We start from the raw sequence: 20,407 nt of genomic DNA, 5'->3' as shown, positions 1-20,407 counted from the left end.
CTCAAAAGAGTAAGAATATTATAGGGCTGTTGCCTCGGATGCCTCCCCGGCCAGACGTGTTCAGTACTTGCCCCTGTGCCTCTTGGGTTTTGCCCCTGCATCTCCATCTGCCGGGGAGGAGATCTAGGAAGCTGTCAGGAACATTTGAATATGCTTTTTTCCCCCCTGCAGCTCTTGTTGCTATAGTCAGTGACCCTAGCAACCAGACAGTGATTTGACTAACAGAAACATTAGAATAATGATCAAAATAACTTCTGGTTGCTGGGGGCACTGATCTTAGCAACCAGGCAGTATTATCTGTTCCTGGAAGGCAGATTAATAATTCAAAAATGGAGACACTAAAAAATAAAGACAAACTGCAAAATGTAGTAGTTTAATAGAATAACTTCCCCTTTAAAATTAGATCTCCGTGGAGACCACAGGCAAGTATTTTGGGGGGGAGTTCACAAGATATCAGATACCCCTCTCTTATGCATCTTGTTGGTACAGTCTTGACAGGCCTGTGGCTCCCACTGTCTCCCGCCTGTGCCTGCTTGTGCCCTAACTCCCACCCACCCTGTGCCTGCTTGTGCCCTAACTGCCACCCACCCTGTGCCTGCTTTGTTGCCCTAACTCCCACCCACCCTGTGCCTGCTTGTGCCTAACTGCCACCCCACCCTGTGTCCTGCTTGTGCCCTAACTCCCACCCACCCTGTGCCTGCTTGTGCCCTAAACTGCCACCCCACCCTGTGCCTGCTTGTTGCCCTAACTGCCACCCACTCCTGTGCCTGCTTGTGCCCTAACTCCCACCCACCCTGTGCCCTGACTTTGTGCCCATCTCCCACCCACCCTGTGCCTGCTTGTGCCCTAACTGCCACCCACCCTGTGCCTGCTTGTGCCCTAACTGCCACCCACCCTGTGCCTGCTTGTGCCCTAACTCCACCCACCTGTGCCGCTTTGTGCCCCTAACTCCCACCCACCCTGTGCCTGCTTTGTGCCCTCCTAACTCCCACCCACCCTGTGCCTGCTTGTGCCATAACTGCCACCCACCCTGTGCTGCTTGTGCCCTAAACTCCACCCCACCCTGTGCCTGCTTGTGCCCTCCTAACTCCCCACCACCCTGTGCCTGCTTGTGCCCTAACTCCCACCCCCCCTGTGCCTGCTTGCGTGCCCTCCTAACTCCCACCCCACCCTGTGCCTGCTTGTGCCCTAACTGCCACCCACCCTGGCCTGCTTGTGCCCTAACTGCCACCCACCTGTGCCTGCTTGTGCCCTAACTCCCACCACCACCTGTGCCTGCTTGTTGCCCTAACTCCCACCCACCCTGTGCCTGCTTGTGCCCTACTCCCACCCACCCTGTGCCTGCTTGTGCCCTAACTCCCACCCACCCTGTGCCTGCTTGTGCCCTAACTCCCACCCACCCTGTGCCTGCTTGTGCCCTAACTCCCACCCACCTGTGCTGCTTGCGCCCTAACTCCCACCCACCCTGTGCCTGCTTGTGCCCTAACTGCCACCCACCCTGTGCCTGCTTGCGCCCTAACTGCCACCCACCCTGTGCCTGCTTGTGCCCTAACTCCCACCCACCCTGTGCCTGCTTGTGCCCTAACTCCCACCCACCCTGACTGCCCATTAGCCTCACCTTTACCCCAAACTATTTTTGCCAATAATCAGCACCAAAGGGCAAGTTAAACCCTAACAAAGGTTGGTCTGTGCTTCCAGGTAGAACACTGATACTGAAGCCCCTGTGTCCCCCCCAGGGGTGAGACTTTATGGCCCTTAGGGGCAAAGTGCCCCCTCGCCCTATGAGCCAATATGTGCTGGAAATGCCATGACTTTCCCATACAGGCTCCTACAACATTCAGGGCTTGTTATGATGTAGAAATTCCATTTTTTGGTCCATAAATAGAAATGGATTCATCCTCTGGCCGGGGGCCTGTAACAGAGAGCCACAGTTGGCCGCCCGGCCGAACAGGAATAAACAGTCCATTTATATGGAACATCATGGCTTCCCAGCCTTACGCAGCAGGGCCGGCGGGACGTTACAGAAAGGGGGGTAGATACAGGGAACAGCCTCCCAGCAGGGCCGGTGGGACTAATACAGTAAAGGAATGGGGGGGGGGGGGCTGAAAGCGAACATAAGGAAGTGCTACTTTACAGAAAGGGGGGTAGGTACAGGGAACAGCCTCCCAGCAGGGCCGGTGGGACTAATACAGTAAAGGAATAGGGGGGGGGAGTGGGTATCTCAGTGCCGGGAGTGGGATTGTTACCCCCTAATGCCCCGGGGTGAGTGGGTATCTCTGTGCCGAGAGTGGGATCGTTACCCCCTAATGCCCCGGGGTGAGTGGGTATCTCTGTGCCGGGAGTGGGATCGTTACCCCCTAATGCCCCGGGGTGAGTGGGTATCTCTGTGCCGGGAGTGGGATCGTTACCCCCTAATGCCCCGGGGTGAGTGGATATCTCTGTGCCGGGAGTGGGATTGTTACCCCCTAATGCCCCGGGGTGAGTGGGTATCTCTGTGCCGGGAGTGGGATTGTTACCCCCTAATGCCCCGGGGTGAGTGGGTATCTCTGTGCCGAGAGTGGGATCGTTACCCCCTAATGCCCCGGGGTGAGTGGGTATCTCTGTGCCGGGAGTGGGATCGTTACCCCCTAATGCCCCGGGGTGAGTGGGTATCTCTGTGCCGAGAGTGGGATCGTTACCCCCTAATGCCCCTGGGTGAGTGGGTATCTCTGTGCCGCTTGCTTTGCCCGTAGCCCGGGGGCAGTGACTGACAGGCGCCACCTTATGGCTGCTCCGTTGCTGGATTTGCCGCTGGCTGACTGGGCGGAGTGTTGGTGAACGTTACAGGTATACAGGCTCCTCCCCCCGTCCCACAGACTTTGCCCCGCTGCCTGGGTTATATCAGGATTATGGGCTCTCCTTGTCTGACCTCCCAGATACACACAGGTAGGTACTAGGCTCCGCCCTGCAGGCAGGTGTGGGACACGCCCATGAATCAATTCAGAGATTAGTAGGCCAATGTGTCTGGGCCCTCACCCAGTGCATCCTGGGAAATCCACAGGCAAAGCCTTAAAGGGACAGTTTACCGTTATTCCATATATTCATTTACACCCAATGTGCTCCCCTTACAGGAAGGGAGATTCTAATGGGCTTAATGCAAACCTGAGGAAACATCAAATACATTATAAGCTGCTTGTTCTCTCCAGCTATGGCTGAACTACACTTCCCAGCATCCCCCATCACCTGCTAATACTTTTCTATATATTGTTTCCAGATGACAATGGCAGCACAGAGACGGGGAGCGGCACCGAGGAACCAATCACTGCGACCCCCCCCTCCTTCCTTTCACCTACAGGTAAGGGGTCTCTCTCTTGATTGGCTGAGCAATGGGGTCAGTGAATGGGTTATGGGGTTAAATCCATAGGTTTAAAGATTAAACCTACACGGCTGGGGGGGCTCGAGCAGAGAATGTGGAGGGATTTTATTCCAAATATTTCCCACGCCTTGTCCAGCCGCCCGACTGAATTCTCCCAGAGATACGGACAGAACGGCCCCCAATGGGGCATCCAGATCCGCACTATGGGGGGGGTGACAGTGCAGTAAGGCAGCTCCGCACTATGGGGGGGGACAGTGCAGTAAGGGCAGCTCCGCCCTATGGGGGGGGGGGCAGTGCAGTAAGGCAGCTCCGCACTATGGGGGGGGGTGACAGTGCAGTAAGGCAGCTCCGCACTATGGGGGGGGATAGTGGCAGTAAGGCAGCTCCGCACTATGGGGGGGGGGGCAGTGCAGTAAGGCAGCTCCGCACTATGGAGGGGGGACCAGTTGCAGTAGGCAGCTCCGCACTATGGGGGGGGGGGGCAGTGCAGTAAGGCAGGCTCCGCACTATGGGGGGGGATAGTGCAGTAAGGCAGCTCCGCACTTATGGGGGGGGGACAGTCAGTAAGGCAGCTCCGCACTATGGGGGGGGGGGACAGTGCAGTAAAGGCAAGCTCCGCACTATGGGGGGGGGGGCAGTGCAGTAGGCAGCTCCGCACTATGGGGGGGGGCAGTGCAGTAAAGGCAGGCTCAGCCCTATGGGGGGGGCAGTGAGTAAGCAGCTCCGCACTATGGGGGACAGTGCAGTAAGGCAGCTCCGCACTATGGGGGGGGACAGTGCAGTAAGGCAGCTCCGCACTATGGGGGGGACAGGCAGTAGGCAGCTCCGCACTATGGGGTGCATAAGCATCTCCGGGGGTGACAGTGCAGTAAGGCAGCTCCGCACTATGGGGGGGACAGTGCAGTAGGCAGCTCCGCATTTATAGGGGGACGGCAGTAAGGCAGGCGGGACAGTGCAGTAAGGCAACTCCGCTGGGGGGGGGCAGTGCAGTAGGCAGCTCCGTACTATGGGGGATAGTCAGTAAAGCAGCTCCGCACTATGGGGGGCAGTGCAGTAGATGGGGGGGGACAGGCAGTAAGGCAGCTCCGCACTATGGGGGGGGGACAGTGCAGTAAGGCAGCTCCGCACTATGGGGGGGTGACAGTGCAGTAAGGCAGCTCCGCACTATGGGGGGGGGGACAGTTGCAGTAAGGCAGCTCGCATTATGGGGGGGGGACAGTTGCAGTAAGGCAGCTCGATTAGGGGGGGGACAGTGCAGTAAGGAGGGGGGGACATCAGTGCAGTAAGGCAGCTCCGCATTATGCAGTAAGCAGCGGGGACAGTGCAGTAGGCAGCTCCGCACTATGGGGGGGGGGACAGTGCAGTAAGGCAGCTCCGCATTATGGGGGGGACAGTGCAGTAAGGCAGCTTCCGCATTATGGGGGGACAGTGCAGTAAGGCAGCTCCGCACTGAGGGGGGGGGACAGTGCAGTAAAGCAGCTCCTATACATTCTGTAATTGAGTTACTCGCTGCAGACTGTAGTGGTTTCTGTGCAGCCAGATACAGTGCAGCTAAATGCCGACACAGCCAGCGGGTACCAGACTCGCCAGCGAATGGGTTCCCTCCCTGCCAGCCGGGCAGCGCCACTGATCTAATTATCCGCTTCCTAAAATATCCCACAGCTAGAGACAGAAATATTAAAGGGGAACTAAAGCCACTAGATAATGTTTCCCTATGTGTGTGTGCTACAGCCTATATGGACTGTATGGGGATAGGGGGCGCTATTTCATGTCACGCAGGGCTGCTATATATACAGTAGGGAGCGCCCCATCCCCTTAATGCAACCGCTGTGCCCAAAGTAACGTCAAGTCTTTACTTCCCCTTTAAAGGGTAAGTTTATTTAAAGTAAACAATGTCACACCCTGTTATAAGTCTTGCCATTTACCCGTTGGCCCATAATGGGTTAACTGTAGGGCTGGCACAGGGGGCGGCTGTGCTGGGAGTGCAGGGGTTAAACACACAGGGGGGGCCCCGGGGGGCACGTGGGCTGGTTCCCCCTGTCACAAACACCTGTCTGCCCAGGAGAAGGGGCAACCTTGGCACAGAGGTCACACAGTGCGGGGTACCAAGTCCTGACTCAGGGGGGTAACTTGGGGGGCAGAGCCGCATCTGCAGACCTTCAGGGGCCACACAGACCTTCAGGGGCCACACAGGCCTTCAGGGGCCACACAGACCTTCAGGGGCCACACAGGCCTTCAGGGGCCACACAGACCTTCAGGGGCCACACAGACCTTCAGGGGCCACACAGACTTTCAGGGGGCCACACAGACCTTTAGGGGGCCACACAGACCTTCAGGGGGCCACACAGACCTTCAGGGGGCCACACAGACCTTCAGGGGCCACACAGACCATTAGGGGCCACATAGGCCTTCAGGGGGCCACACAGGCTTTTAGGGCCACACAGACCTTTAGGGGCCACACAGACCTTTAGGGGCCACACAGGCCTTTAGGGGCCACACAGATCTTTAGGGGCCACACAGGCCATTAGGGGCCACACAGACCTTCAGGGGGCCACACAGACCTTCAGGGGGCCACACAGACCTTCAGGGGCCACACAGACTTTCAGGGGGCCACACAGACTTTCAGGGGGCCACACAGACTTTCAGGGGGCCACACAGACTTTCAGGGGGCCACACAGACCTTCAGGGGCCACACAGACTTTCAGGGGGCCACACAGACTTTCAGGGGGCCACACAGACCTTCAGGGGCCACACAGACCTTCAGGGGCCACACAGACCTTCAGGGGCCACACAGACTTTCAGGGGGCCACACAGACCTTTAGGGGGCCACACAGACCTTAGGGGGCCACACAGACCTTCAGGGGGCCACACAGACTTTCAGGGGGCCACACAGACCTTCAGGGCCCACACAGACCTTCAGGGGGCCACACAGACTTTCAGGGGGCCACACAGACCTTCAGGGGGCCACACAGACTTTCAGGGGCCACACAGACCTTCAGGGGCCACACAGACTTTCAGGGGGCCACACAGACCTTCAGGGGCCACACAGACCTTCAGGGGCCACACAGACCATTAGGGGCCACACAGACCTTCAGGGGGCCACATAGGCCTTCAGGGGGCCACACAGGCTTTTAGAGCCACACAGACCTTTAGGGGCCACACAGACCTTTAGGGGCCACACAGGCCTTTAGGGGCCACACAGATCTTCAGGGGCCACACAGGCCTTCAGGGCCACACAGACCTTCAAGGGCCACACAGGCCATTAGGGGCCACACAGGCAATTAGGGGCCACACAGACCTTCAGGGGGCCACACAGACCTTCAGGGGGCAACACAGGCTTTTAGGGCAACACAGACCTTTAGGGGCCACACAGACCTTTAGGGGCCACACAGACCTTCAGGGCCACACAGACCTTTAGGGGCCACACAGGCCTTCAGGGGGCCACACAGGCCTTTAGGGGCCACACAGATCTTTAGGGGCCACACAGACCTTCAGGGCCACACAGACCTTTAGGGGCCACACAGGCCTTCAGGGGGCCACACAGACCTTCAAGGGCCACACAGACCTTCAAGGGCCACACAGACCTTCAAGGGCCACACAGACCTTTAGGGGGCCACACAGACCTTTAGGGGGCCCATCTTGTTAATGAATGGGCTTACTTACCCTTTGATTGTATCTGCTATTACTGTAGGAGTAGGCAGAGCAATAAACTGTATTTTACATGGGAGGGTATGAGATGCCAGGGGGCACCTACTCACATTCCCCAGGGGTCAGGGTGCCAGCGGCGGGCACTACAGATGCTGCCGACTACACTGGTTTCTGTGTGTCTGTGCGACTTGCCAATAAGCCAATCCGCTGCATGTGCCTGGGGGTGGCAAGGTTGGCATTTGGGTACATGACACTGGCAGCCGATACATAGGAAATGAGAGGGATTAGGGGCAGCGCGGGGGGGCGGGAGTTGCGTTGCTTTATGGCAGCTCCTCATTCTCAGGGAAGCGAGGGGGAGTTGCTTTATGGCAGCTCCTCATTCTCAGGGAAGCGAGGGGGAGTTGCTTTATGGCAGCTCCTCATTCTCAGGGAAGCGAGGGGGAGTTGCTTTATGGCAGCTCCTCATTCTCAGGGAAGCGAGGGGGAGTTGCTTTATGGCAGCTCCTCATTCTCAGGGAAGCGAGGGGGAGTTGCTTTATGGCAGCTCCTCATTCTCAGGGAAGCGAGGGGGAGTTGCTTTATGGCAGCTCCTCATTCTCAGGGAAGCGAGGGGGAGTTGCTTTATGGCAGCTCCTCATTCTCAGGGAAGCAAGGGGGGGGGTTGCTTTATGGCAGCTCCTCATTCTCAGGGAAGCGAGGGGGAGTTGCTTTATGGCAGCTCCTCATTCTCAGGGAAGCGAGGGGGAGTTGCTTTATGGCAGGTCCCGTTTCTCAGGGAAGCGAGGGGGAGTTGCTTTATGGCTGCTCCCGTTTCTCAGGGAAGTGAGGGGGAGTTGCTTTATGGCAGCTCCTCATTCTCAGGGAAGCGAGGGGGAGTTGCTTTATGGCAGCTCCCGTTTCTCAGGGAAGTGAGGGGGAGTTGCTTTATGGCAGCTCCCGTTTCTCAGGGAAGCGAGGGGGAGTTGCTTTATGGCAGCTCCCGTTTCTCAGGGAAGTGAGGGAATATCTGTGCGGGCGGCTGGGAGTTCTGCCTATTGTTTCCCTCCTGTTTATTTTCCATGTGCAAATCTGTTGTTTGTGCGATATCTCCCTGCGCCCCCAGTCCCCCCCAAGCCTCCCCCCCCCCGCTCCGGATGGAATGTCCTGGCTCCATCCATTCACACTCGTCCGGAGGGGGAAATAAACTTGTTTCCATTGTATCTCTTTATACATTGGGGCAGGGTGTATATTGTTTGTGCTTCTTGCACCCGTCTAATCTCCCCCCCAACCGGCCGGATAGCGATGAACTTTAACTCTCAGCATCTTCTGTGAAATCACTTACACTCACCCCTCCCATTGCACTGCCTGACCATGGGGAAGAGAGCAGCCCAGGAGCAGGAAGTGCAGTGAATGGGAGATGGGATTCACTTACCCGGGGGGGTTTCTGTACAGTATATACCGTTTGCTGGAATGAATTGAAATTGTTCTATTTTATACTTATTTGTAGAGACCTCGTTCAGGCTGGGGGGGGGGGGGCATAAAAAGTACCAAAAATATGTGCCCTAAAAAGAGCGGAACTTGTACCTGATTCTTTCTTTTCTCTGTTTCAATAATTTCTTCTTTATCTTTCATTTCCTTTTCTCCCCTCCCTATTGCCTCTCTGCCCCACATTCTGCCCCGTGTCTCCCCTCCCTATTGCCTCTCTGCCCCACATTCTGCCCCATGTCTCCCCTCCCTATTGCCTCTCTGCCCCACATTCTGCCCCGTGTCTCCCCTCCCTATTGCCTCTCTGCCCCACATTCTGCCCCGTGTCTCCCCTCCCTATTGCCTCTCTGCCCCACATTCTGCCCCGTGTCTCCCCTCCCTATTGCCTCTCTGCCCCACATTCTGCCCCATGTCTCCCCTCCCTATTGCCTCTCTGCCCCACATTCTGCCCCGTGTCTCCCCTCCCTATTGCCTCTCTGCCCCACATTCTGCCCCGTGTCTCCCCTCCCTATTGCCTCTCTGCCCCCACATTCTGCCCCGTGTCTCCCCTCCCTATTGCCTCTCTGCCCCACATTCTGCCCCGTGTCTCCCCTCCCTATTGCCTCTCTGCCCCACATTCTGCCCCATGTCTCCCCTCCCTATTGCCTCTCTGCCCCACATTCTGCCCCGTGTCTCCCCTCCCTATTGCCTCTCTGCCCCACATTCTGCCCCGTGTCTCCCCTCCCTATTGCCTCTCTGCCCCACATTCTGCCCCGTGTCTCCCCTCCCTATTGCCTCTCTGCCCCACGTCTCCCCTCCCTATTGCCTCTCTGCCCCACATTCTGCCCCGTGTCTCCCCTCCCTATTGCCTCTCTGCCCCATATTCTGCCCCGTGGCTCCCCACTTCCGCCTCCCCCTCCTATTGCCCGTCTCTCATTCTTGCCCCTCCCTGCTGTCCTTGGCTTCACCTTTACCCCCATCTCCTGCCCTGTGTTTGCCCCATGCCCAACTCCGCCCTGACCCCCCGTAGGTTTGGACACCTCCCTGGCAGTGCCACAACTTGCCGGTATGAGTGTCCCAGAGCAGGAGCAGGAGCCCTACCTCAGTAAGTGACCAGGGGGTATTTGTGTGTGTGGGGGGGCATTTCAGTGAATTGCAGAAAGAGACCCCTAATAATACAAACACACAGACCGTTCATTTTATAAAAACTCACCCTTTTCCATAATTGGGAGCAGCATCATATAAAGGGGACCCCCCCCCCATCCCACACCGTGGCACCTGCGTTTCATGCCAGTGAGGGCACTACAGAGATGGGCAATAAGAACTCCATTAACCCCAGTCATGCCAGTAAGATCATTGCAAAAACTGAAAGATTGGAAGCATTCGCTCATTCCACTCCTGGGCATCACTTACTGCCCTGTGCCAGCGCCCCATGTTCCCTCTCCTGGGCATCACTTACTGCCCTGTGCCAGCGCCCCATGTTCCCTCTCCTGGGCATCACTTACTGCCCTGTGCCAGAGCCCCATGTTCCCTCTCCTGGGCATCACTTACTGCCCTGTGCCAGTGCCCCATGTTCCCTCCCCTGGGCATCACTTACTGCCCTGTGCCAGCGCCCCATGTTCCCTCTCCTGGGCATCACTTACTGCCCTGTGCCAGAGCCCCATGTTCCCTCTCCTGGGCATCACTTACTGCCCTGTGCCAGCGCCCCATGTTCCCTCTCCTGGGCATCACTTACTGCCCTGTGCCAGCGCCCCATGTTCCCTCTCCTGGGCATCACTTACTGCCCTGTGCCAGAGCCCCATGTTCCCTCCCCTGGGCATCACTTACTGCCCCGTGCCAGTGCTAGTTGCCCCCAGGCTGGGTAGGTGCAGACGTGCCGGGCTACAGGCTTCCCACACACTGAGCCCTTTCTTCCCGTTGCTGCTGGGTGAGACGTGCAGTTCAGGCGCCCCCCCCCCTTGCCCCGCCCCCAGAGGAAATTACAGCCTATGAACTGCGGCTTTGTTTGTTCTGGTTCCCTTTAAGCTGCTGGGAGTCGCGTTGGGAATAATCCCGGGGAATCCGCAGCCCAAGTGCTTCTGGTTGTTGCTATTTCCCATTTTGTCCCAAATGTCAGTTGCCCCCGGGGGGGGGGGGGGGGGTAAGGGTTGCGCCATTATACCCAGCGGAGACTGAATAAAATGTTTTGTCTTTTCCCCTGAGCCTTGAAGGGTTAAACATTTCTGGGCGAGAGATGGAAATATCTGGGGCTGAATCGGCTCTTTATGTGCCAGAGAGGGGTCTCGTTACCCCCCCAGCGTCTCCTTACTGCGGGACATGGGGGTCGTATTGACTGTCCCTAATCATAGAGTCTCTACTCACTGCTGCTTAATACCCTTTAATTATGGTTTCCTTTTAATTGGTTAGCGAGTGTGTCTGTGTGTATAGAGTCTATGGGAAACACTATGGCACCTCCTACCCATATGTATAAATACAAATATACAGAGAGGGAATGTTCTGGGCACACAATAAGCTGTACCCCCATACTATACTGTCTAAGGGAAACACTATGGCACCCCCTACCCATATGTATAAATACAAATATACAGAGAAGGAATGTTCTGGGCACACAATAAGCTGTACCCCCATACTGTACTGTCTAAGAGAAACACTATGGCACCCCCTACCCATATGTATAAATACAAATATACAGAGAAGGAATGCTCTGGGCACACAATAAGCTGTACCCCCATACTGTACTGTCTAAGGGAAACACTATGGCACCCCCTACCCATATGTATAAATACAAATATACAGAGAAGGAATGCTCTGGGCACACAATAAGCTGTACCCCCATACTGTACTGTCTAAGGGAAACACTATGGCACCCCCTACCCATATGTATAAATACAAATATACAGAGAAGGAATGCTCTGGGCACACAATAAGCTGTACCCCCATACTGTACTGTCTAAGGGAAACACTATGGCACCTCCTACCCATATGTATAAATACAAATATACAGAGAGGGAATGTTCTGGGCACACAATAAGCTGTACCCCCATACTGTACTGTCTAAGGGAAACACTATGGCACCCCCTACCCATATGTATAAATACAAATATACAGAGAGGGAATGTTCTGGGCACACAATAAGCTGTACCCCCATACTGTACTGTCTAAGGGAAACACTATGGCACCCCCTACCCATATGTATAAATACAAATATACAGAGAAGGAATGTTCTGGGCACACAATAAGCTGTACCCCCATACTGTACTGTCTAAGGGAAACACTATGGCACCCCCTACCCATATGTATAAATACAAATATACAGAGAAGGAATGCTCTGGGCACACAATAAGCTTGGTTCTTATAGGGAAATGGGTACTTTTGATATTAGATAGATATATTTTGTGTAACTAATAGGAAGGAGTGTTACATTGTAGCTACTTTTTGGGACCCTTTATGGCTGTAGATAATGGGGGGGGCGCCAAGGGCTTGGGAACCCTCCTACAGAGGTTGCAGCTGTGCGCAGCTGTTTGGGTTCATAGACCTTGGCATTAGCCCCTCTGGAGGTTTCTGGTTTCTCGCAGCTGTGCTCGGGGGCAGACACGCTTGTTAGGGGGGGTAATTTATGATTCCTGGTGCAGCCACTTGGCCACTGGAAGGTGGGACCCTTTACCCCTGCCAGGGTTCAACGACCTTCTATGCCACCATAACATGACCACTGGGCAGGCTGGGGGCTCTGTGGTTGGAAACGTCCCAATGCCATGTTCTTACCAAAAGAAGAATAAAGCCCCCAACAATAAACTAAAGGTGGACATGGGAACCATGTTCTTGATCTGATGGGGGGGACAGATGTTTGGGCTTCGGCTGAGATACATGATGTACAGAGCGGCCCCAGGGGCCCCCGAGACTGACATGTAATAATAGGGGGGAGTTCAGCATTGATGTATTGGGAAGCGGAGGCTTCTGGCGGGGAGCCGAGCCCTGCGTGGAACACTCCTCCAGGACTGATGGTATGTGCAGCTGAGCCTCTCTCACTCCGACTTGGAACCAGCTGCTATTGAGTCACAGTTGGACTTAATGATCCCTGTGATAGTGAATTGTATCTCGGGCCCGGAACCAGCACTCCTTATTACGGACCATGGCTAACGTAGCTGTAGCCCAGTATGTTCTAGGTCAGATAGGTTTGGGGGATTGTAAAGCTCAAGGATGAACTAGAACATTAGAGTTAAGCTTTGCTTCTAACAGGTCTGGCTCTTTATAGGTAAGTCTGGCTTATTCTAAGTAGGTGGTTTATTCTAGGTAAGTCTGGCTCATTCTAGGTAAGTCTGGCTCATTCTAAGTAAGTGGTTTATTCTAGGTAAGTCTGGCTTATTCTAGGTAACGCTGGCTCATTCTAGATAAGTCTGGCTTATTCTAGGTAAGTCTGGCTTATTCTAGGTAAGTCTGGCTCATTCTAGGTAAGTCTGGCTCATTCTAAGTAAGTGGATTATTGTAGGTAAGTCTGGCTTATTCTAGGTAAGTCTAGCTCATTCTAGGTAAGTCTGGCTTATTCTAGGTAACGCTGGCTCATTCTAGATAAGTCTGGCTTATTCTAGGTAAATCTGGCTCATTCTAGGTAAGTCTGGCTCATTCTAAGTAAGTGGATTATTCTAGGTAAGTCTGGCTTATTCTAGGTAAGTCTAGCTCATTCTAGGTAAGTCTGGCTTATTCTAGGTAACTCTGGCTCATTCTAGGCTGATCTGCTTATTCTAGCTCAATGTGTCTTACGCTACGCAGGTCTAATTGTATCTAGGTCAGCCTTCATCCCTGTGCAGGCATAGATGATTGTGGTTCTAGGAGGCCCAGCATACTGTATGAAGGTCTAGTTCACAGGTCTAATTGTGGTTGAGCCTAGATCACACTAAGTGGGTCTGATTCAGTCTCAGAAAGGATAGCTTATACCAGCTAGGTGGGTCCAACAGGTTAAACTTAGATCTTGTTTGTTAGACTTGGTCATTCTGGATATGTCTGTGCCATTCTAGGTACCCCTATCCCATAAAGGTAAGTGTAATAGAGTTGGAAAGACTCCCTTATGGTAGGTGGGAGTACTTAGTCCTTTGTAGCTCAGCCTGGTTCCTATAGGCAGGTCTTGCATGTAGGTTGTTCAGCTGACTGCGGGTAGGTAGGGTAATATCATTCTAGGTTACTCTAGGTACGTCTAGGTTACTCTATGTCTCGCTTGGTTTAGAAGGGATTTAAATGGCAAATAGGCCCCAGCAGGGTGGGAATCCTTCCCTTATTCCCAACCCAAGTCTGCTGGTTCCTGTATCTAATGCCCCGTAAGTGGGCACAGAAGGTTGGTTACATTATGGGTGTGAATTCCTGGTACAGTTGGTTGAACTGATCCAAGTTGGTTACTAAATAAGCCTGAATCTCCCCCCATCGACATAGACTTTATATCCCTAATTACCCCTACCTATGGCTTTAAGGTGTATCTATGGCAGCAAAGGGGCACTAACTGTCAGTTTAACAGTTTGGAAACCCCGGGTCTAAGCAGTTCTGTTAGTAGATCTCAGTCCAGGAAACCCAAACACCCAATAGCAGCGCTTTCCCTATTCCTCATTGTAACTGTAGGGATAGGAATTCTGCATAAAGGGTTCTGCTGGATCCAGAACCGAACCTTGGATCTACTCTGAGACGTATATAAATGCCCTACTCTGCACTGTAAAGACTTTTCCATTGGCTCCACCTGAAATCCAGTCATTTTCCCCTGAATGTGAATGGAGTGTGCCCACTAGTGGCTGAAATAAGAACTGCAGCCAACATGAAATGCCGATATCCAAATACAAAGGGTATTGGCCAATAAACTCACAGGTTATGCTGGGGGGCTGCAGCCTGAAGTAGCCCTGGGGGTCTGTATGCGACGGTCCGTGGCTTTACAATCAATTCCTCTATATTGTAAATTGCTGATAAGGTTGGTGACTGAAATATTATATGGTGTAATGCCCCCCATCGGGGCAAATCACTGTGCCCCAATACTACAGATCCCTTGGCACTGATATTCAGGCACTGGCATTGCCAACATTGTGCCTGCTGCCATGTGTGCCCACCCTGACTCAGAGGTCATGGTTCTGCCCCACCTAGGGCAGTTGACACTCTGTGCAAAGCAATGTGCCCCCCCCGTGCCAACGCCCCCCCCTGACTCGGTTCTATCTGCTGCAGTTTATTACAGGGCGCTGGTGAATTTCACGCAGTCGATAGAGTACTCGCCGGAGTTGGATAACGTCTCGTCCCCGGAGTTCATAGACCTGTCGGAGGCCGTCGTTGACACCGTAAGTTGCGACTTCCAGTCGAATGTCAGATTAAAGGGACGGGCAGCTGGATAAATGTTGGGGTTCAGGCTTTTGTTGGGGGGGAAACTCAGGCAAACTCCCTAATAGTTGAATGCAAATACAACTATCTACAACTAATACTTTCATTTGTATTTGGCCTGATGAAGGGGCCTTGGAGCTTCATTCTGCTGTGCATTCTGGGAAAACCCCATGCATTTTGGTCTCTAAGTCAGACCCTTCTTCTCTCTCTTTCCAGCTGGAATCTGAGTACCATAAAATTCCTGGAGAGCAGATGGTCAGCGTTGTCTACGTCAAGTAAGTTTGGGGGTAAAATGTTTCCTCCTGTACCTGTAAAGCCCCACAAGTGTCGTGTAGAGTTGTATCCTACAAACCTTCCTGATCGGGGGATGTTGGGAGACCAGGGAGTGACCTGGGATTATCCATGGCAATGGGCGCTGAGATATCCAGCCAAAGGCCTAGCACTGTAGGAGCTGTTGGGTGAGTAGATGAGAAGATCATTATAAGTGGTGGGACCTTTGGCAGGAAGGGAAGGGTGAGTTTGTTCTTGTAGAAGAGAAGTTGGTTTGTAGGTTCATTATGTTGCCAAATCACTTTCTCTTAAACTTTCCCTTGGCCACAAACACCCCCATGCTCCGTGTTGTGCCCCCCATCTCAGTGCTGTTGCCCAGGACAGGAGCTCATCTGCTTTCTTCCCCATTGGCTCCCCCAGGGTCATCGATGGAGATACATTTGTGGAACTGGACGTGGGCTCTGAAGGCTATTCCAACGATGCTGAGATCCGCCAGGTGCTTTTCTCTGTGATAGACAGTCGCTCCATCGCTTCTTACATAACCTCAGCTCAAGGGTTCCAGTTCCGCCGCCTCGGATCGGGTGAGTGATCCAACAGGTTCTACTTAGAGAGGCTGAGAAAGGACAGAAAAGATGGAGACTGAGGATAGATCTCAGGAGCCAGAGGGGCGGGGGAAGAAAACAGAGAGCAAGAGATAGAGAAAATAACAAGAAATGAGACAGTTGCTAGAGGGAAGGGGGGGATAACACAAATGGGAGCCGGAGGGTAACCAGCTATAAGGGGAGGAGATGTTAGACTAAAGAAGCGAGATGGTCAAGTAAGAAGGGAGGCAGAAAGTATAGAAGGTGAGGGAGAGAGAAGACAGTACCCAGAGTAGCCAGAGAAGGAGATGGGAGAGGAGACATCAGTCATAGAGGGAGAATGGAGACCAGAGCGAATAGGAGATGGAAGACAGTGAGAGAATAATGGAGGCAGGAGAAAAGAAGGAGAGCAAGGGAAGGGTGAGTGAAACCAGAGGGTGGGAACTGTAATGGGGAAGGAGGGAGAAATAAAGTAGACATTGGGGCATTTAGAAATGATTCTGGAGAGGCAGGAGCAGCCTGAGAGGACTCCTTTCGCTGATTTCATAGACCATAAGTGCCCCATGCACTGAAAGTCTCTTTCTTTGTAGCCCAGACCCTGCCCTCACCTGTAGGGAAGGAACCGCCAGGTAAGATGGGTGCGGTGACTCCCTTTAGGGCCTGTGTGTTCCTGAGGGCCCAGTGCATGGTGTGTAGGTGTGAGATAATTACATTCACATTTAGATGAAGGGCTGAGTCCCTTGGGTTGTTTCCCCTGAAATGCTGAACTGCCTGTAGTCGTTGCAGTGAAATTATGTCTCTCCTTTGTTTGTTTTGTGATTCTCCATCTCTGCACCCCTCAGAGGCTTCACCGAGTGTCACCCTAACAAAGTATAACCTAACCAAAGGGCACCATTAGCTATGGGGGGCTGTGGGACCCTTGGCATTTTGACTGTGGCATGGTGCCAGGCCATTGTACAGATGCTTCCCTTGATACTGACCCTGTTTCCAGCATGTCTAATGCATTTGCTCTTCACAGGGTATGACATTTAGGTTAGGGAAGGAAACCCCCTTCCCCAAGGTGAAGACAGTGGCCTTAGTAGCTCCTTGCATGGGGTATGATAATAAAACTCAAGGAGGCCACACTCAAGGCATTTGTGAAGAACAGTCTCAGAGTAGGACCTGAGCCTTACTGGCTCCTTGCTTGCTTGGAGTATGATAAGAAGAAGTCTCAGAGTAGGACCTGAGCCTTAGTGGCTCCTTGCTTGGAGTATGATAAGAAGAAGTCTCAGAGTAGGACCTAAGCCTTAGTGGCCCCTTGCTTGGAGTATGATAAGAAGAAGTCTCAGAGTAGGACCTGAGCCTTAGTGGCCCCTTGCTTGGGGTATGATAAGAAGAACAGTCTCAGAGTAGGACCTGAGCCTTAGTGGCTCCTTGCTTGAAGTATGATAAGAAGAAGTCTCAGAGTAGGACCTGAGCCTTAGTGGCCCCTTGCTTGGGGTATGATAAGAAGAACAGTCTCAGAGTAGGTCCTGAGCCTTAGTGGCTCCTTGCTTGGGGTATGATAAGAAGAACAGTCTCAGAGTAGGACCTGAGCCTTAGTGGCCCCTCGCTTGGGGTATTATAAGAAGAACAGTCTCAGAGTAGGACCTGAGCCTTAGTGGCCCCTTGCTTGGGGTATGATAAGAAGAACAGTCTCAGAGTAGGACCCGAGCCTTAGTGGCCCCTTGCTTGGGGTATGATAAGAAGAACAGTCTCAGAGTAGGTCCTGAGCCTTAGTGGCCCCTTGCTTGGGGTATGATAAGAAGAACAGTCTCAGAGTAGGACCTGAGCCTTAGTGGCTCCTTGCATGGAGTATGATAAGAAGAACAGTCTCAGAGCAGAACCTGAGCCTTAGTGGCCCCTTGCTTGGGGTATGAAAAGAAGAACAGTCTCAGAGTAGGACCTAAGCCTTAGTGGAGGCCGGTCTAATGCACACAAGACAATGAGAGCTTCAGTGGAGACAGTTTCACACAAGCAATACTGGAGGTCTCATGGCTCTGTCCTGCAGTTTACTGACTCTCTACTGACTCTCTGCTTCTAGTCACTCCCTCGCTGCGGCCGTGCAGAGACGATGAGTTCACCTGCACCAGTGGAGACTGCGTTCCTGCTGAATACCGGTGTGACCACCGCCACGACTGCCGGGATATGTCTGATGAGTTGGAATGCGGTGAGGAATCATAGACAGAGGGTTGGACTATATTGTCCATAGTGTCCATATGATGATGATGATGAGGGCACATACCTATCTATGTAAATGTGCCATGTTGATCCAAGTCCCACTAACTGTCTTGTATCTTTCTTTCTCTTGGGCAGAGTATGAAGTGGTTGTTACTGTGCCACAAGAACCCAGAATTACTACGCCCGGTCCCAACCTAGGCCCAGTCTCTACAGCCAGACCAGCTACTACCCCTCCCAGGCCTTTTACTCGCCCGCCTGTTATCGCCACAACTCCCTACAAACCTTTCACCCACAAACCACCCCCTGACTTGGAGACGCGTCAGTGCCGGAGAGATGAAGCTCGGTGCCCCAATGGGCAGTGCATCCCCCGAGATTATCTGTGTGACGGTGAAAAGGACTGCAAGGATGGCAGCGATGAAATGCACTGTGGTAGGTACCTTGGGCATTGTAGGCACATTGGTCATGACTTCAGTAGCCAGATATGGGCAAGGGGCACCCAACTGAAGGACCAGTGCACTGACTACATTTTATTGCTTTTGGAAAGAAGGGTCACGAGACAGGTGAACCCCCAAATCCCTGTGTAATTGAGGTACAAACCACAGACTGAACCCTAAATCCTGGCACCTATACGGGGAACCCCAATCACTGGACAAATATTCGACCCTGTGTAATCTGGGCCCTTAATTCCAGCACCCAACAAGCAAAAATTCCCTGTTCCTGGGTAGTAGGGGGTAGATTCAAAGTGTTATGAGCAGTTCTGCAAAGCATTTCTTAAGAAGATACATGATTCCCACCAGGCACCCCTTCCCCCTGTGAACCCAATGAATTCAAGTGCAAGAATGGCCGCTGCGCCCTGAAGCTCTGGCGTTGCGATGGCGACAATGACTGCGGCGATGGCTCTGATGAACTGAATTGCCGTGAGTAGGAGTTGGAGGCAGATCGGGAAGGGACTGGGTGTGGTTTTGTCACTAGGGTGACTGACGTGGTCAGTAGGTGCACCAAATATACCCCGTGCCAAGGCTTTTGTCCTGGCAATTCCCATATCTACCTATCAATGAAAATCATTTCAATATCACATGCTCTCCTCCATCTCTTTGGGGTGTCAGTACCCCTGCCTTTCCATTCACACTCTTTATATCGCCCTCATTTCACTTTTTGTAGCCCTTGACTTTTAAGCACTTGTTCTCTTATCCCTCCCACTCATTCTTTCTCTTGGCCAAATTACATCCCAATATGTCTTCTTGGGGTTCTGACCCAAAAAGTCAGCTATAAACCCAAATGTCTCATTATAGGTACATTATACCCTTCAAATATTTCAGGGCATTTATCTGCCCATCACATCTTCTCTTCAGAACTTCTTCCTAGCATGGGTTATCTGGACCATTCTCACCCTAGCAGGTCTCTTTCAGGGGACCTCTGAGCCAAACAATGCTCTCTGGATTAGCACTTACCCATACACGTCTTCTTTAGGTCTTTTCTCAACTCAGCATGTCTTCCCTTGGTCATTACTCAACTCAACATGCTTTCCCTTGGTCATTTCTCAACTCAACATGTCTTCCCTTAGTCATTACTCAACTCAAAATGTCTTCCCTTGATAATTTCTCAACTCAACATGTCTTCCCTTGGTCTTTACTCAACTCAACATGTCTTCCCTTGGTCATTTCTCAACTCAATATGTCTTCCCTTGGTCATTTTTCAACTCAACATGTCTTCCCTTGGTCATTTCTCAACTCAACATTTCTTCCCTTGCTCATTTCTCAACTCAGCATGTCTTCCCTTGGTCACTTCTCAACTCAACATGTCTTCCCTTGATCGTTTCTCAACTCTTGCTCATTTCTCGACCCAATATGTCCTTTCTGGGTCATTACTCAACCCAACATGTCTTCTCCTAGTCATTCCCTTGGTCATTTCTCAACTCAACATGTCTTCCCTTGATCATTTCTCAACTCAACATGTCTTCCCTTGGTCATTTTTCAACTCTTGCTCATTTCACAACCCAACATGTCTTCTCTTGGCCATGTCTCAATCCAACATTTCTTCTCTTTGCTATAAGACAGTCCCAACATGCCTTGTCTTGGGCATTTCTCCCCTCAGTGGGTACTTCTTACCCCAGCAGCTCTTTTGTTGGGAATTCCTTTTCCCCAGCAAGCCATCTCCTGTTTTCCTACACTAGGTGTATTGTTTTATAACTAAACTCCACCAAATTATCCAGAAACCCTTAAGACCCCACTTTAGAGACTTAGGGCAAGGAATGCAGACAGTTCTTTCTCTCAGCAAAGATATAGTTGATTGTTCTTTCTCTGTCTAATCATTTTGTTGTTTCTGTTCAGCCACAAAAGGGCCAAGTGACACCTGTGCCCCTGACCAGTTTGTGTGCGTGCAAGCACGGACCTGTATCCCTGCCAGTTACCAGTGTGACGATGAAGCTGACTGCCCTGATCGCTCGGATGAAGTTGGCTGCAGTAAGTTCCATGTGATGGTGCCAAACCCCCCCCCCCCCCCTTTTTTTTTTTACAGTTATTAAAAAAACTGAAATGGACAAAAAATAATGTACATATTTATCTAATTA

At 52.5% G+C, this 20,407-nt stretch overlaps 1 protein-coding gene across 11 annotated transcripts in view; it reads left to right on the top strand.

Moving 5' to 3' along the window:
* The window catches only part of hspg2 (heparan sulfate proteoglycan 2), a 142,111-nt gene that overhangs the window by 45,412 nt on the left and 76,292 nt on the right, over window positions 1–20,407 (top strand). For 7 of the 11 annotated variants that reach the window (XM_031906774.1, XM_031906768.1, XM_031906771.1 and 4 more), the window contains exons 3-12: window positions 3,254–3,334; window positions 9,477–9,551; window positions 14,639–14,748; window positions 15,005–15,063; window positions 15,479–15,639; window positions 16,230–16,268; window positions 17,702–17,827; window positions 17,974–18,267; window positions 18,636–18,755; window positions 20,169–20,300. In XM_031906774.1, the coding sequence (XP_031762634.1) occupies window positions 3,254–3,334; window positions 9,477–9,551; window positions 14,639–14,748; window positions 15,005–15,063; window positions 15,479–15,639; window positions 16,230–16,268; window positions 17,702–17,827; window positions 17,974–18,267; window positions 18,636–18,755; window positions 20,169–20,300 (1,197 nt within the window). The remainder of the gene's footprint in view (window positions 1–3,253; window positions 3,335–9,476; window positions 9,552–14,638; window positions 14,749–15,004; window positions 15,064–15,478; window positions 15,640–16,229; window positions 16,269–17,701; window positions 17,828–17,973; window positions 18,268–18,635; window positions 18,756–20,168; window positions 20,301–20,407) is intronic. The other 4 variants (XM_031906766.1, XM_031906775.1, XM_031906770.1 and 1 more) reach the window with 3 other exon arrangements.

This window comes from Xenopus tropicalis, chromosome 7 (assembly GCF_000004195.4).
Source record: "Xenopus tropicalis strain Nigerian chromosome 7, UCB_Xtro_10.0, whole genome shotgun sequence".
Lineage (NCBI taxonomy): Eukaryota > Metazoa > Chordata > Amphibia > Anura > Pipidae > Xenopus > Xenopus tropicalis.
This window is presented reverse-complemented; position numbering and strand designations above follow the sequence as displayed.